The following is a 14,079-nucleotide window of genomic DNA, read 5'->3' as shown; positions in this document are numbered from 1 at the left end:
TGGAATATGCATGTTCTCCCTGTGCGGGTTTTCTCTGGGTACTCTGGTTTCCTCCCACACTCCAAAGACATGCTGATAGGTTTATTGGCTCCTGGATAAATTGGCCCAGTATGTGTATGTATGAATTGGAGTTAGGGACCTAAGATTGTAAGCTCTTCGAGGGCTGGGACGGATGTTAATGTACAATATATAATATGTAAAGCGCCGTGTAAATTAACAGCACTATACAAGTACCTGTAATAAATAAAATAAATAAAAGTTGTTTAGCGTTAACATTATCTAGTCTTGAAGTCTACTTGTTGGTTTCACAACTGCTTCTTTTCCCATACAATTCTATAAGAATGCAAAAGCAGCTTAACGTTGCAAATGCAGGCCAAATGTACCTGCAATGATCTCAGAAGCAGGTCAAACAGAGGTCAATAGCAAGCAGCCTTTGTCCATCGAAGTCCTTCAACACTGGCCCTAATAAGTTCATAAATTTCTGAAAAAGTACCATAAACCAGCTAGACCCACAATCTGTAGGTCAATAAAACAATCCTGGTTGCATTGGCACACTGCTTGGCATACCATTAGAAAGCTACCTGATCCTTTTATTAACAAAATAGTTACCTTTTCGCCTTCCTCTCCCATGTTATAAATGTAAACGTGCAAACAGAAATATGCATTTGTGCACAGTTAGTACATACCAGCTTTCCATTCACTGTACGCTTTCACAGCAAACTTCTGTCCATCCAATGTGGAAAAAACATTCATGGCCTCTGCCTTTCCTCTAGTGCTGTGATTCTCATAGTCTCTAGTACTTTCACTGCATGAAGTGTTACTGCCGCCAACAACACTAACAAGAGCCCAAGCCTGCCTGCATTGGAATGCAAACAGAATTACACCAGTTATTTTTTTTTGTAAAGAATTTAGAACTGTACAATTCTAATTTTACAAGCCAGGTCTCTGCACTAGTCAAAATCTTTCTGCATGGTGAAGTTAAAGTGGATGTAAACCCTCTCCTATAAGGGTAGATAGGGGGCGCTATTACTTACTAAAATAGAAAGTACTGTGAACAATATTGTTGAAAATTAATTAGTAAAATTAAATATTAGTGAATATAATGATCCTTCACACCTGTGAAGCGTGGAAAGGTGAATAAACACATGAAAAATAATAAACAATATATATGTGATACTGGATGCTGGATGATGGTAGGCAAAGAACCTTACAATCCCCGGTTGTTCAGACATAGGACGTAGGTAAAGAATCACGTGACCACGTATCGGTCAGCGGTACGTGGTCACGTGATTCTTTACCTACGTCCGGTGAGCTGGTCGTTGCTCACGCCGGGTGGAACGCACGCCGACATCGAGGTGATGCGAAGGGACCCCTCTTCTTATCCACAGCTAGACAAGTGAGCAGCCCCAGTGCCGAGTAGGCACCTACCAATGTAAGCGGCCATTTGGCTTTTTATTTGTCTTTTACAATTTTAATAAAACGGTGTTACACTATGGACGTTTCTATTGCCTTTTCCATACTCCATGTCTGAACAACCGGGGATCGTAAGGTTCTTTGCCTACCATCATCCAGCACCCAGCCATCCAGCATCCAGTCATTCGACGTGAGCAGGCACAATCCTGCATAAGCACTAATGACTCTCTTTTTAATTAAAGGAGTCATTGGTATCTGGTAAGCAGCTATCTATACATTATTGTGAGGTGCATTTTCTTCTTTCTTGGTGAAGGAATCTCTATCTGAATATATCAAGAAATCCATTCACTTTGGAAGATGTTATCTACCTTTTATTTCACTGACTATTGAGTTAGTGTTCAACTGGGACATTTACATCACTATTGTTATTGTATATCACGTTTATCCTCATTTACAATATCACATATTATTTTTCATGTGTTTATTCACCTTTCCACGCTTCACAGGTGTGAAGGATCATTATATTCACTAATATTTAATTTTACTAATTAATTTTCAACAATATTGTTCACAGTACTTTCTTTTTTAGTAAGTAATAGCGCCCCCTATCTACTCTAATTCACTTTGACCAATTTTGCTCAAATTGGGGAGCAGCTTATCATTTATTCTATATTTTTTCCAATTAATTTTTCTCTTATCCAATTTTTTATTTTATTTGACAAGGAGTTTTCTTCTTTTTTCAAACCCTCTCCTATACCCAGTGAAGCGAACAGCCCCAAATGATACACAGAGATGAAACAAATCTCCCTATACAAGTTTTACATTCATATCTGCTGTCTTCAGCTCTCTCTCTACTTTAGAAAGTGCACGGCGTGTTAGAATTTTCACTTCCGCATTCAGCAGTGGGAGGAGAGTCTGGACATACACTGTATGACAGCTGACCCCCTCCCTCCACATAGGCAGAGGAAGAAAGAAACTTGCAGAGCTGTGCTGTGAATAGATCAGCTCTCTGCTAATCTATAGCACCCACTCTGAAACAAATTTTCAGCTGCTTTTATCTCCTGTGTTGGAGATCTTGTCAGAAGTTATCATGCTGATAACAGAGCAACGAAGCAGCAGAAAGACATATGACTTAGGGCTTTAGCGAGACATAAGTAAACACTACAGAAATATGTGCCCTGGTCAAATTTCATGAATCGAGTTTACATCCACTTTAATCTTATGAAAAGTGTAAAAAATTGTACACCAGTCAAATGTAAATTTGATGGAGAGGGCTTTTAGGCATGTTTATGAATAAGCTGGGAGAGTACATAATCACCAAAAAGAACAGTATGTTTACTGTACAGTGAGCCCACCATGGTGGAATTGATAAAAAGGTCTATAGTGTTCCCACTAAGAGCATATGGTGTACACGCATGCCATTGGCCCAGAATACATGACAATCCACATATTTAGCCATACCTGCATCTAATGCTAGGACAGGGGTCTCCAAACTTTATAAACAAAGGGCCAGTTTACTGTCCTTCAGACTTTAGGGGAGACCAGACTGTGGCCTGTGTAAGTAAAAAAATGCCCCAATCGTAATATCAGTGGGCAGGAATAGTGCCCCATTGATGGTGTCAGTGGGGAGGAATGGTGCCCCAAGGGCTGGATAAAGGCAAGCACAGGGCCAGTGTTTGAAGACCTCTACTTTAGGACTACAGTGATATCTACATATCATACAGTTTTAGCCCTCATGCACACAGGCTGTTAAAAAAACGTTATGAAAACGCCAGTATCTTTGCAGTGATTTTTTTTTACTTTTTTCAGCGTTTTTGCAATAGCGTTTTTGAGCGTTTTTTAGCGTTTTTCCGCGTTAGCGTTTTTGAGCGTTTTTTTTTTTTTTTTCAAATTTTTTTTTTTTTTTCAATGGATCAAAAACGCTAAAAAACGTTGGTGAATGACGTTTTTGAGCGTTTTTGAGCGTTTTTCAGCGTTAGAGCGTTTTTACAGCTGAAAAACGTCTTTCAGAACCCACTGGTCCTGGGTTTTTTTTTACAGCTTAAAAATGCCTATGCCACTTGCAGCTCAAAAACGCCTAGGTGGGCATGAAGCCATAGACTAACATAGACAGGCCTTTTTAAGCTGCAAAAAAAGCTCAAAAAAGCAGCTGTAAAAACGTCCGTGTGCATGAGGACTAAATGTAAACAATAGTGCCAATGTAGTTATGGCGTTTTCCCAAAAACTGAATAAATCTTTGTGTAAAAATGTTTCAAGCATGCAAGAACTTCCATTGAAACCTAAATATACATTTTTTTTTTTTAAATCAATCTCTTAACCTGATAGCTCGAGGATATCCATTTTAAGATTACATTTTTTGATAAGACATGCTGATACTATGATTAACAATACCTAAAAGCCAATCCTCGGACAAGATTACTTCCAAGGAGACGCTGGATCATTGACCGAGTGCCTTCATGTAGATTCTTTTCTGCAGAGTCACAAACAGCCATGGCAACGATACTACCAGGTGGCAATCCATTGAGCAATTCCTGTAGCCTAATGCTTTCATTTCGATATTCATAAGTGTCAAACCTGTCGGAAAAGAAAACATGTGCCGTTTCTGGATCGACAGCTCTTACATACAGCCCTCTGTGAAAAGTCTTTTCAAAACTGTAAGATCCAGCTGCAAGCCCAGAAGAAGAAAGAGACTTGGTCAACAGAGTCCAAGATAATTTTTGGGATCCGTGTAATTCCAGTGTTCCACCAGATGACACACCAATGAACTTCCTACCAAATATCGGATCACTGTCTCCTTCATCTGATTTACCATATAAAATAACATTTGCTCTTGATTTATAGCGGCATTTCTCTGCTCCAATATGGAGCGCTCCATCATCCTTTACCAGGATAAAACGAGTCCTCAGTGTAATATTTTTGGAACCATTTGGACAGTCTTCAAATACAAGTTTCCCTTAAAAAAAAAAAAATGAAAAAAAAGCGTGCAATTAGTATTGGATAGGATTTCAAACAATTTAAATTAAGGTGAAAAAAAAAACACACCACATACAGTAGCCAAAAACAGGATTTTTTTCTTCTTCAAGAAGAGGATGCAGACAGCAAATTATAACAGTCACGATTTTCCCATTAACTTTAGTTCTAAAAATATACTCTTGATTGAATTAGTTCCATCTACCTGATTCCCCTGATAAAGTCATCTATGATGCAATGAGTAGGGTGGTAGCTAGGAGATGTGATAAGATTCTAGGCTGCACTGCAGTGAGTCTATATGAAGCACTGAGAGTTTAACAGAGGCTCTACTAAAATAAACTTGAATGGCCGCAAGCTTTCAATTGTATGCACAATTTGGCTGCACAGTATGTAACTGAAATCTTTGGTTTGCAATAAAAGATTTTTAATTTATAGTAAATACTATGTAGCATTTTCTCTCCTACATGCTGAGTATTTGAAAGTGAAACAGATATTGAAGAAGCAGACATTCAAGGTGTCCGATTAATTTTTGATGGTAGCAGCTTTACTTTGGACCGAATTGACATATGAATACTCCATGTTAAAACTGTTAACATATGTTCATCAGCTCTTTTACATCCATCACCGACCAGTCTCTTTATAGTATAATGTTACATATATGATGTAGTAGAAGGTTTTTAGTGTAAGCTGTATTACCTTTATAGTGTTACCTTTTATACCTGGATGGTATTTTCGAAATAATGTTGTATTTGTGTGTATAAACAAAAGTGGAGTTACTCTTTAATTTAATTAGGTTAATTTACTAAACGCAAATAGACTGGTCACCTTTTTTGGCTTTAGTAAATCCACCCCAATGTCGTTAATGCCAGTGGAAAAATGTATCCCTTCGCCTACTAACTTAAATGTGCAAAATATTTACTTAATATCCAGTAGAATCATAATAAAAAAGAAAAAAAAAATTGGAAAAGGGCAAACGACAACCCCTACTCATTCCCATATCCTTCGCTATTCCAGGCAGCCATGTGCAGAAAGCACATCAGGGGTATCCCTGATAGCTTTGTTGTCCACATTACGGTTCTGCGGACATTTGCTCTGTGTACAGTGTAGACAGGCTGAATGCAAATAAAGATTTATAAAGGCATATGTAGACCACTATCCAAGCACAGAGAATAGAAAAGGCAGAGATAAGTTATATTTGCAAAGTTGCTTGCAATACCAAGTTATAATGAAATACCCAACGTGGTTTAAAAGTACAATTATCTTTGGGCTCTTGCAGCTGCCAAACCTATCCCCAAAATGTACTCCTTCGCCTACTAACTTAAATATGCAAAATATTTACTTAATTGCCCCAACAAAGTATATACCATACCCAGAGTACCTTTTTAGATATGCATGTTTATATGAAAGAAGGGACTGAAGAAATTGAGACATTGCTCAAAATAAATGTATAATTAATATAATAAAACTGAGGTTTTTCAGGAATAACCATAATCAATCAGTTCAAGACAATGACAAAACCATAATCTTTCTTGCATGCTCAAGTTAAACCCCATTCATTTCCGGCTAAGGTTTGATTTACAAACAGCATTTTACAGTGTGCGGTGTCAGCCGTGGAACAGCTGGCTGTTTTACTGGTATCAGATTGCCTAACAAGCATCAACAGGTGAGATTACATGACTTAATCCTGCAATTACGCTTTAATAAACAGTATGGTAGGATATAAATATTTCAATTACTACTTATGTAATGCTTAAACTGCAATGGACAAAACACACAGTCAACACGGGCAGAATAAAGTTTCATGCAATTAAAAGAAATATGAATCAAGTCCTTTACATGTGACTTGCTTACTACAGTCCCTCAGTACATTAGCAGGACTTTACACACCTCCATCCTGTATGGTTATAGAATACACCGTGGCATCCGACTGCAAGCGAAAGAGGTCCCCTTTCTTTATGACTATCTTCTTTGTGGCGTCATGCCCAGGATTCCAGTTGATAAGTAAATAGTTCTGATCTGGACAGTTTTCTGTAATAAAAATTCAAGAGCAAAAAGGAAAAAAAAAAAAAAAAAAAAAGTTAGTATGATTTTTTTCTACTTTTCCATTAAACCTTTTTTTGCCCAATATTTATATATATTTATTTACAGTTCTATTACAAGGCAGAGACTCTGTAGACTAAAACAGTAGCAGTGATTAATGTAGTTAGTCATAGATCTAAAATCTATTTTCAGCAAAAATACACTCAAATTAATTTTAGCAGACAGAACACAATGCCCAATTTTTGGGTAAAATATATAAGATGAGGTTTAGTACACGTAAATATACTGTATATCAAATATGTCAAGCCTCAAAGCTTCACACTCCTATAAAGTGGTAGAAAGCTACAATACCAGAAATTATCCACAGGTGGCGCTTAAAACATTTTTACAACTCAATTTAGAGTTATTCGTAAATGATAGCACTGGAATTATTGCCCTCACTCTCCCCAATATGCAGTACAATTATCATTCAGCACATTTGCATTCATGTGTGTGTATAGGGCACGGGGGCTTTCTTAAGTCTATGAGAGCCCTAACATCCCCTCTGCGCTCTACTGAAGCTGTGATTTGTCAGCTTCTTCACCAGCCAGAGCAGCCCAGGTTTGACAGTTCTGAACCAGGAAGTGCTCCGTGATGAGGGTTTCTAGGTTCATGCTACCCAATGGAGATCAATGAATAGACCCAGAGAGACAGAAAATCCCATGTCAGGTGGGGAGGGGGGGCCAAGGGTCATTTTACTGTATATGTAGAAGGCATTGGGTGACTGAATAACTTCTAGCCTCTAGCTTTCTTGTATGAGCAAAAAGGCAAAGAAACTCCCGGCTGTTATAGTTTGCTTACATGCCAATGCTGCCACCAATGCAACAATTTTTTAATGGTGGCAGCGAAAGGGTTAACAGGCTTTAAGGGGTTGTAACAACTAGGACTGCAAACATTTTTTCCCACACATGAACACAGTGGGGTGGATTTACTAAAGGCAAAAATACTATGCACTTTGCGGTTGCTCCAGAGTTTGGTAAATGAGCAGAAGCTCTGCTGACTTCCGTCATCCAATCATGTGCAAGCAAAAACTTTTTTTTTTTTTCTTTCCCCTTGTTCGTGATTGGGTACTCTTTGCAAACTTAAGCTTTACCTCATTTACTAAGCTCTGGAGCAAATGCACTTTGCAAAATGCACAGTCTACTTGCCTTTAGTAAATCAACCCCACTCTGAAAACGTGTACATTTAATTTAAAATTATCTATAACAAAAAAAAAAAAAAAGTGTATTAGATAGGGTTTAGAATACCTGTTAGAAATATTTCCCCTTAGGCCTCTTTCACACAGGCGGTCAAGCAATTTTTCAGATGGACCTGACCAGATCTTCCATTCTCTTCTATGGGCAGGCGGATGAAAATGGATTTGTGTCCATTCCCTCCGTCTGGCCAGATTGGATATGATGGCAGTCGGGTGCAAACAACCAGCCAGCCCATTTACATCTCACTGCCCATAGAGGAGAGTGGGTTGTGTCTGTGTCCACTCTGATCTGTCATCCGCTTGCTTAGCAGGAGATCAGCAGACAGATTCCCTGCTGAGCAAGTGGATCGAATGCGGAGTCTGCCCCATGTGAAAGGGGCCTTACTCATTCTGTCTTGAGGATACCTTTCTCACCAGACAGGAAATGAAGTATCTGTTCCACTGTAATACATTAAAGTGACATTATAGGTGCTTTTTTTTTTTTTAAATAACAAACATTGCATACTTACCTGCTCTATGCAATGGTTTTGCACAGAGCAGCCCTGATCCTCCTCTTCTCAGGTCCCCTGCCGGCGCTCCAGGCCCTTCCCTCCTGCCTAGTGCCCCCAGCAAGCAGCTTGCTATGGGGGCACCTGAGCCTCTGCTCTGTGTGTCCATTCACACATGGAAAGTGTGGCTCGACTTTAGCCCCACTCTCTTCTCACTGGCTGTGATTGACAATAGCAGGAGCCAATGACTACTGCTGCTGTCTCAGTCAATACGCCCATGCACATCGCTGGATCGAGATGGGGCTCAGGTACGTTTTAGGAGGGGCTGGGGGCTCTGCGCACACAGGGGGTTTTTAACCCTCATGAAAAAAATGCATGACGGTACAAAAACGTAGGCCTTTACAACCGATTTAAATAAAAAATGACATTTTCAAATTAAGTAGGATGGTGTTAAAACCTCCTTTTGCGATTTCTCCATATTTGCGGTCTGATAAAACGTTTTCCTCAGAACAGAAAGTAAACTCAAATCTAACAGATCTCCAGATAGCAGTAAAACTTGTTTTGGCTATTGATAGATTTTAAAGTCCAACTTCAGCAAGTCAGCTGCTAGGCTTGAGCAACATATTCAACTTGACTCATCATAACCAGATAAGTATCTCTTCCTTCTTAACCGAGCCATCATATCAAAAATCTAGAAGCTCTGAGGTTTTATCAAAGAAAAGATCACAGCTCTTTAGATAAGAATAGAAAATTAGATTTTTATGTGCTTGTACAGTAATATGCAAGCACACATAAAGCAAAGACTAGAGAATAACTTATTTTCTCCATAGCCCTAGCCTGAGATGACATGTATCATACTTTAACCACATGCCACCCGCCATATAGAAAAATGATATTGGCAAAGTGGATGCGATATCCTGACCGGACGTCATATGACGTTCTCGGGATATCAAGCTGCTGCGAGCCCCAGGGGCTCGCATTGCACCGATCGTTGTTGTGGTGTGTCAGTATGACACATCGCAACTCCGATCTAGGTAAAGAGTTTCTGACAGAGACTCTTTACCACGTAATCAGCCATGTTCAATCATGGCTAACCACGATGTAAACAGGAAGAGCCGTTGACCGGCTTTTCCTCACTCGCATCTGACAGACACGAGTAGAGAAGAGCCGATCGCCAGCTTTCCTGACAGGGGGGAGTCTGTGCTGATTGTTTATCAGCGCAGCCCCCCCTTGGATGCCCACCCAGGACCACCAGGATGCCACAAGGACCACCAGGGATGGCCACCATACTGGACCACCAGGTATGCCACCCTAGACCACCAGGGAAATACCAATCAGTGCTCAGGCAGCTGCCAATCAGTGCCAGTGAAATATGCCTACCAGTGCCACCAGTGATGCCTATCAGTGAAATCCAGTGCCAGCCATCAGTGCCCATCAATGCCGCCTATCAGTGCCACCCATAAGTACCCATCAGTGCAGCCTTTCAGTGCCCAGTGTCGCCTATCAGTGCCACCTATGAGTGCCCAGTGCCACCTATCAGTGCCACCTCATCAGTGCAGCTTATCAGTGCCCATCAGTGAAGAAGAAAACGTACTTATTTAAAAAATTTTATAACAAAACAAAGAAAAAAACTTTTTTTTTTTTTTTTTTAATTTTGGTCTTTTATTATTCGTTTAGCAAAAACTAAAAACCGCAGAGGTGATCAAATACCACCAAAAGAAAGCTCTATTTGTGGGAACAAAATGCTAAAAATTTAGTTTGGGTACAGTGGAGCATGACCGCGCAATTGTCATTTAAACAGTGACAGCGCTGAAAGCTGAAAATTGGCCTGGGCAGGAAGGTGCAAAAGTGCCCTGTATTGAAGTGGTTATGAAAAATACAATATACTTATTTACACATGGTTAGTTAGCAGAAAATATTTGTGAGGTTTAGTTCAAAATAATTTAATAAAAAAGGAAGGCCATGCAGACATAACATCTAACTAGAATCCAATGATGCAATTTAAAAACCAAATTAAACTATACAGATAGGATTTGGAAACAGCAGGTATAACATGCTGAATATGTACCAGCACTGTGGTAGTAGTATCAGTGATGGGTCCCGTCTAATGGGTTTTTCTGAAGTGGCAGTTCCCAAATCGTTCATCAAGTGTAATACCCAAGCTATAGTGCCCTGGGCTTGGTGGGTGCCCAGGCATTATATGGAGTAAGTTGACAGAGATTTTATTTATTTCAAGTACTTATATATCGCTGTCAATTTACGCAGCGCTTTACACACACACACACACACACACATATATATTTGCATTCACATCAGTCCCTGACCTCAAGGAGCTTATAAGCTAAGGTCTCTAACTCGCATTCATACATATACATACTAGGGCCAGTCTAGACAGGAGCCAATTAACCAACCAGCATGTCTTTGAAGTGTGGGAGGAAACCAGAGTACCCAAGGAAATCTACACAGGCACAGAGAGAACATGCAAACTCCAGGAAACACGCCCTGGTTATTTGAACCAACAACTCCCATTGCTACTAGGCGAAAGTGCTAACCACTTAGCCCCTGTGCTGCCCTGGAGATGACTGAATTTTGAGTTTGTATCAGTTCATGTTCCTTTTTGGGTCCACTGGTTTACTCAACAGCAGCAGTACTATTGGAGGACAGCACAGAGCCTATAAACTACTGAGCTCTTGATTGCTGCGCCAATCTCATACTGCCAGGCGAATCATAAAAGGTATGTTTTATCAAAAGTTAACCCTTAAAATACATTTTTGATTATGGGTTGTGTAAACCTAGGTTTCTAACTTTATATCCTATAGGTAAAAAAAAAAATAAAAGACCTGGGCTTAAAAACTTTATAGATGGAAACTTACCATCAGGGGCATACTTTGAGGATATTCCTAGAACAATCGCAAGGATGATAAAAAACGACAGGCTGGAAATAGCAAAGCATATTAAAGTGTTTTTATGTCTTCTCTTGCGGATGACCTGTGCATGATGGTTTTGTTCGTCTCTAGAAAACCCAAATGTTGCATGTGCTTCTTGCCCCGCAGAATTAAATTTGGCTGATGCTTGAGTCTTTGGAAGAGGTGGTGGACGTAATGGAACAATTCTGCCAGGCACGTAACCTGGAGAGCGCAGGTTGCTGCCATTCTGTGGCTGGAGGAACAGCCGGGAGCCCCCTCTGTAGTCACCTGAATGCATTGTTATGTGATGTCAAATCTGCCAAAACAAGAAAGTATAGAAAAATAAAAAAACGATTAAAAGCAAGACAATAGAAATGGTACAAGACACACATCTGGAAAATCTATAAGTACAAGGTATAACACTCAGCTTTGTAAACAGTATGCAATACCCATTTTGCCACTATAAAAATTTTAAATACTATCCAAAATGCCCAAGGGAAAAAAAAAAAAAAAATGATTTATAGATAGGTCTCCATTCACGTGTCAACAATTTTGAACGTCATCATAAAACTCTCCCAGGTTTTCTTCTGGTACCTACATAGCAAGTAAATTCTTCATGAGGCATCCAAATGAGCAAGTAAAAAGCTGCTGACAGATACTGGGATCCGATCATTACAGCCAGATGATTAGAAATCCCAAAATCCATTAATTTGGGCATCAATTCTTCAATGTATGTTGGCCTGTTTCCCTCATGACCCCATGAGCATTTGATTATAACTTATTCATCTGTTTAAAAAGGAATATCAAGCAATCAATTTCAACCTACTGCTTGCTAGCAATGCCAATTCCAGTCTCCGGAGTAGACTCATCTACACCATACATGGAACAATTAACTCATGAACTACTGTAGCACTTAAATCTGCAATAAATTACTCAAATTCTGTCCAATTCAGATGAATCAGCCAAAACGCAATCCATGGGTAGCCTTGGCACCACCCAGCTCAACCCAAAAGTTGGCTTTTTCAGAGGAGCTGGGTGCAAAATTGACAGCCAAAGCATGACTGCCTCCAAGCAGATACAGTCAATGTTCAGGTATTCATTGCCACTGTCACACTACAATAGGCGACAGAGAAGATTCCTATATCCCATGCTGTTTAGTGTGGATGGAGGAGTCAATTAGATTTTGCACATTCAGACCATGTATACGCGTATTACTAGACTAGGAACATTACAAATTGCTTTCAATTACTGACCTGACTGTCTGAGATGAACAGTTCCCTTCTGTACACCTGGCAGTCACAGATGTTAGGCTGAGTGATTTGACAAACAAGAAAAAGTAGCAGACAAGAGGCAAGCTTTGGCAGAATCTGCAGCGTTGAATGGGAGCTTTGAACAAACATGACATTCCATTTGTTACAATGAATGCTGATTACAAGGAACCCATGATTGCAAGTTGGCCAGGTATTGAGAGCTCAACAGCAGACAGTTGTTCTAACAAGCAGAGGAAAGAGGGGGTGGAGGGCAGGTATATAGTAGTTATTTAAAAGGGAATGTTAACATTATGATGCAACACATCAATTCAGATAACCGGTTGTCAATTTTCTGGAGAATTATTACATTTTAAAAAGGTAACCCATAATTAGAGAAACATGTAGACTGCCATTTACCACTAGGCAAACTGCACTGCTGCCTAGGGCGCCAAGCCGCTGGTTTCCCTACTCTCTGTCTCCGTGCTATGGTGCTGTATTATAAAAACCTCTATAATAAATGCTATAACCTCTAGTGGGTGCTGCTGGGATAAAGCATGCACATCTAGGGGGATGCCTCTGCTGCATGTTACTCAGGCAGCTGCTGTGTATTGTCATTATAGAGGCACAGCACTGAAGGACATGTCCTGCTGGAACAGAAGCAAACATCTCCTGTCACACTGATGCTCAGGCAAAGGGGATGGATTCAGGGGCGGAAGCCAAGGGGAGGGGAGGCAAAATTAGGTTTCGCCTGGGGTGTCAAAAATCCTTGCACCAGCCCTGGCCATTGATGCCAAATTCTTTAAAAAATGACAGCTCCAACAGAATTTCTTTGCCAGACAAATGGGGGTTATTTACTAAAACCGGAAAGTGCAAAATCTGGTGTAGCTCTGAGCAGAAACCAATCAGCATCCAGGTTTTATTGTCAAAGCTTAATTGGACAAGCTAAAGTTAGAAGCTGATTGGCTACCATGCACAGCTGCATCAGATTCTGAGTGCTCCAGTTTTAGTAAATCTCCCCCAATGTGTATCATAAACTGCCATTAGTTTTTATCATAATTTACATCCTATTGTTGCATCTCGCTGCTATAGATCTCATTCTCTTTGTAGCCACTTCCCGTCTACATGCACTCCAGCAAAGGCTGTATGGTATTTCTCAGGGTGGGTTTCTGACAGCGACAATTGATAATGCCTGTGCATCTTCATCAAAAGCCTGCCTGACAGGATAGCAACACAGAAGCAAAATCTGAAGACAAGTACAGAGCACTGTCCCCCTCTACAGTATGTGTCTGAACAAGGACCTTCATAGGAGGATATCTGATAGTATTTTAATACAAGTTATAGATTTAAAAAGCATAGAAATACCTTTCAAAAATGTATCATGGTAAAGTTTGTATACAATTTTTGAAACTGGGGTTACATATAGTTTAAAGAAGTACAGCCAAAGCTTTTTTTGTCTGTACTGCTCATATGGATCACATGAGTGCAGTTCTAAAGCCCAACGGATGTCACAGAGCCTATCAAAGCTCGGGAAAGATCCCGACCATATGGTCGGTATTCACCCAGAAGCCTGGACCAACACCTGGCTCAGCTTCTCAGTGAGCTGCCAAGAGCCTGAGCCAGACCCTCCCACCCCTCCACAGCCCAGCGCTCCAGTGAGTGCTGAAGGGGAGAGCAGAGAGCCGGAAACTGACAGTTACAGCTCTCTGCTCAGAGCGGAAAAGGAAAACTGAATGACTGCTGTGTTTGATCGCTCATTTCTCACTACAAAGCCAGCAAGG

The 14,079-nt window shown here is 40.2% G+C and overlaps 1 protein-coding gene across 4 annotated transcripts in view; it reads right to left on the bottom strand.

Moving 5' to 3' along the window:
- CEMIP2 (cell migration inducing hyaluronidase 2) overlaps window positions 1–14,079 on the bottom strand; it is a 135,592-nt gene that overhangs the window by 80,975 nt on the left and 40,538 nt on the right. For 3 of the 4 annotated variants that reach the window (XM_073634510.1, XM_073634516.1, XM_073634532.1), the window contains exons 2-5: window positions 11,019–11,367; window positions 6,271–6,411; window positions 3,805–4,366; window positions 687–856 (exon numbers count right to left, since the gene is read on the bottom strand). In XM_073634510.1, coding sequence (XP_073490611.1) covers window positions 687–856; window positions 3,805–4,366; window positions 6,271–6,411; window positions 11,019–11,349 — 1,204 coding nt within the window. In that variant the 5' untranslated portion in view covers window positions 11,350–11,367. Of the gene's footprint in view, window positions 1–686; window positions 857–3,804; window positions 4,367–6,270; window positions 6,412–11,018; window positions 11,368–12,304; window positions 12,420–14,079 lie in introns of those variants that run through there. The other variant, XM_073634523.1, reaches the window with a different exon arrangement.

Source organism: Aquarana catesbeiana, linkage group LG01 (genome assembly GCF_042186555.1).
Source record: "Aquarana catesbeiana isolate 2022-GZ linkage group LG01, ASM4218655v1, whole genome shotgun sequence".
Classification (NCBI taxonomy): Eukaryota; Metazoa; Chordata; class Amphibia; order Anura; family Ranidae; genus Aquarana; species Aquarana catesbeiana.
This window is presented reverse-complemented; position numbering and strand designations above follow the sequence as displayed.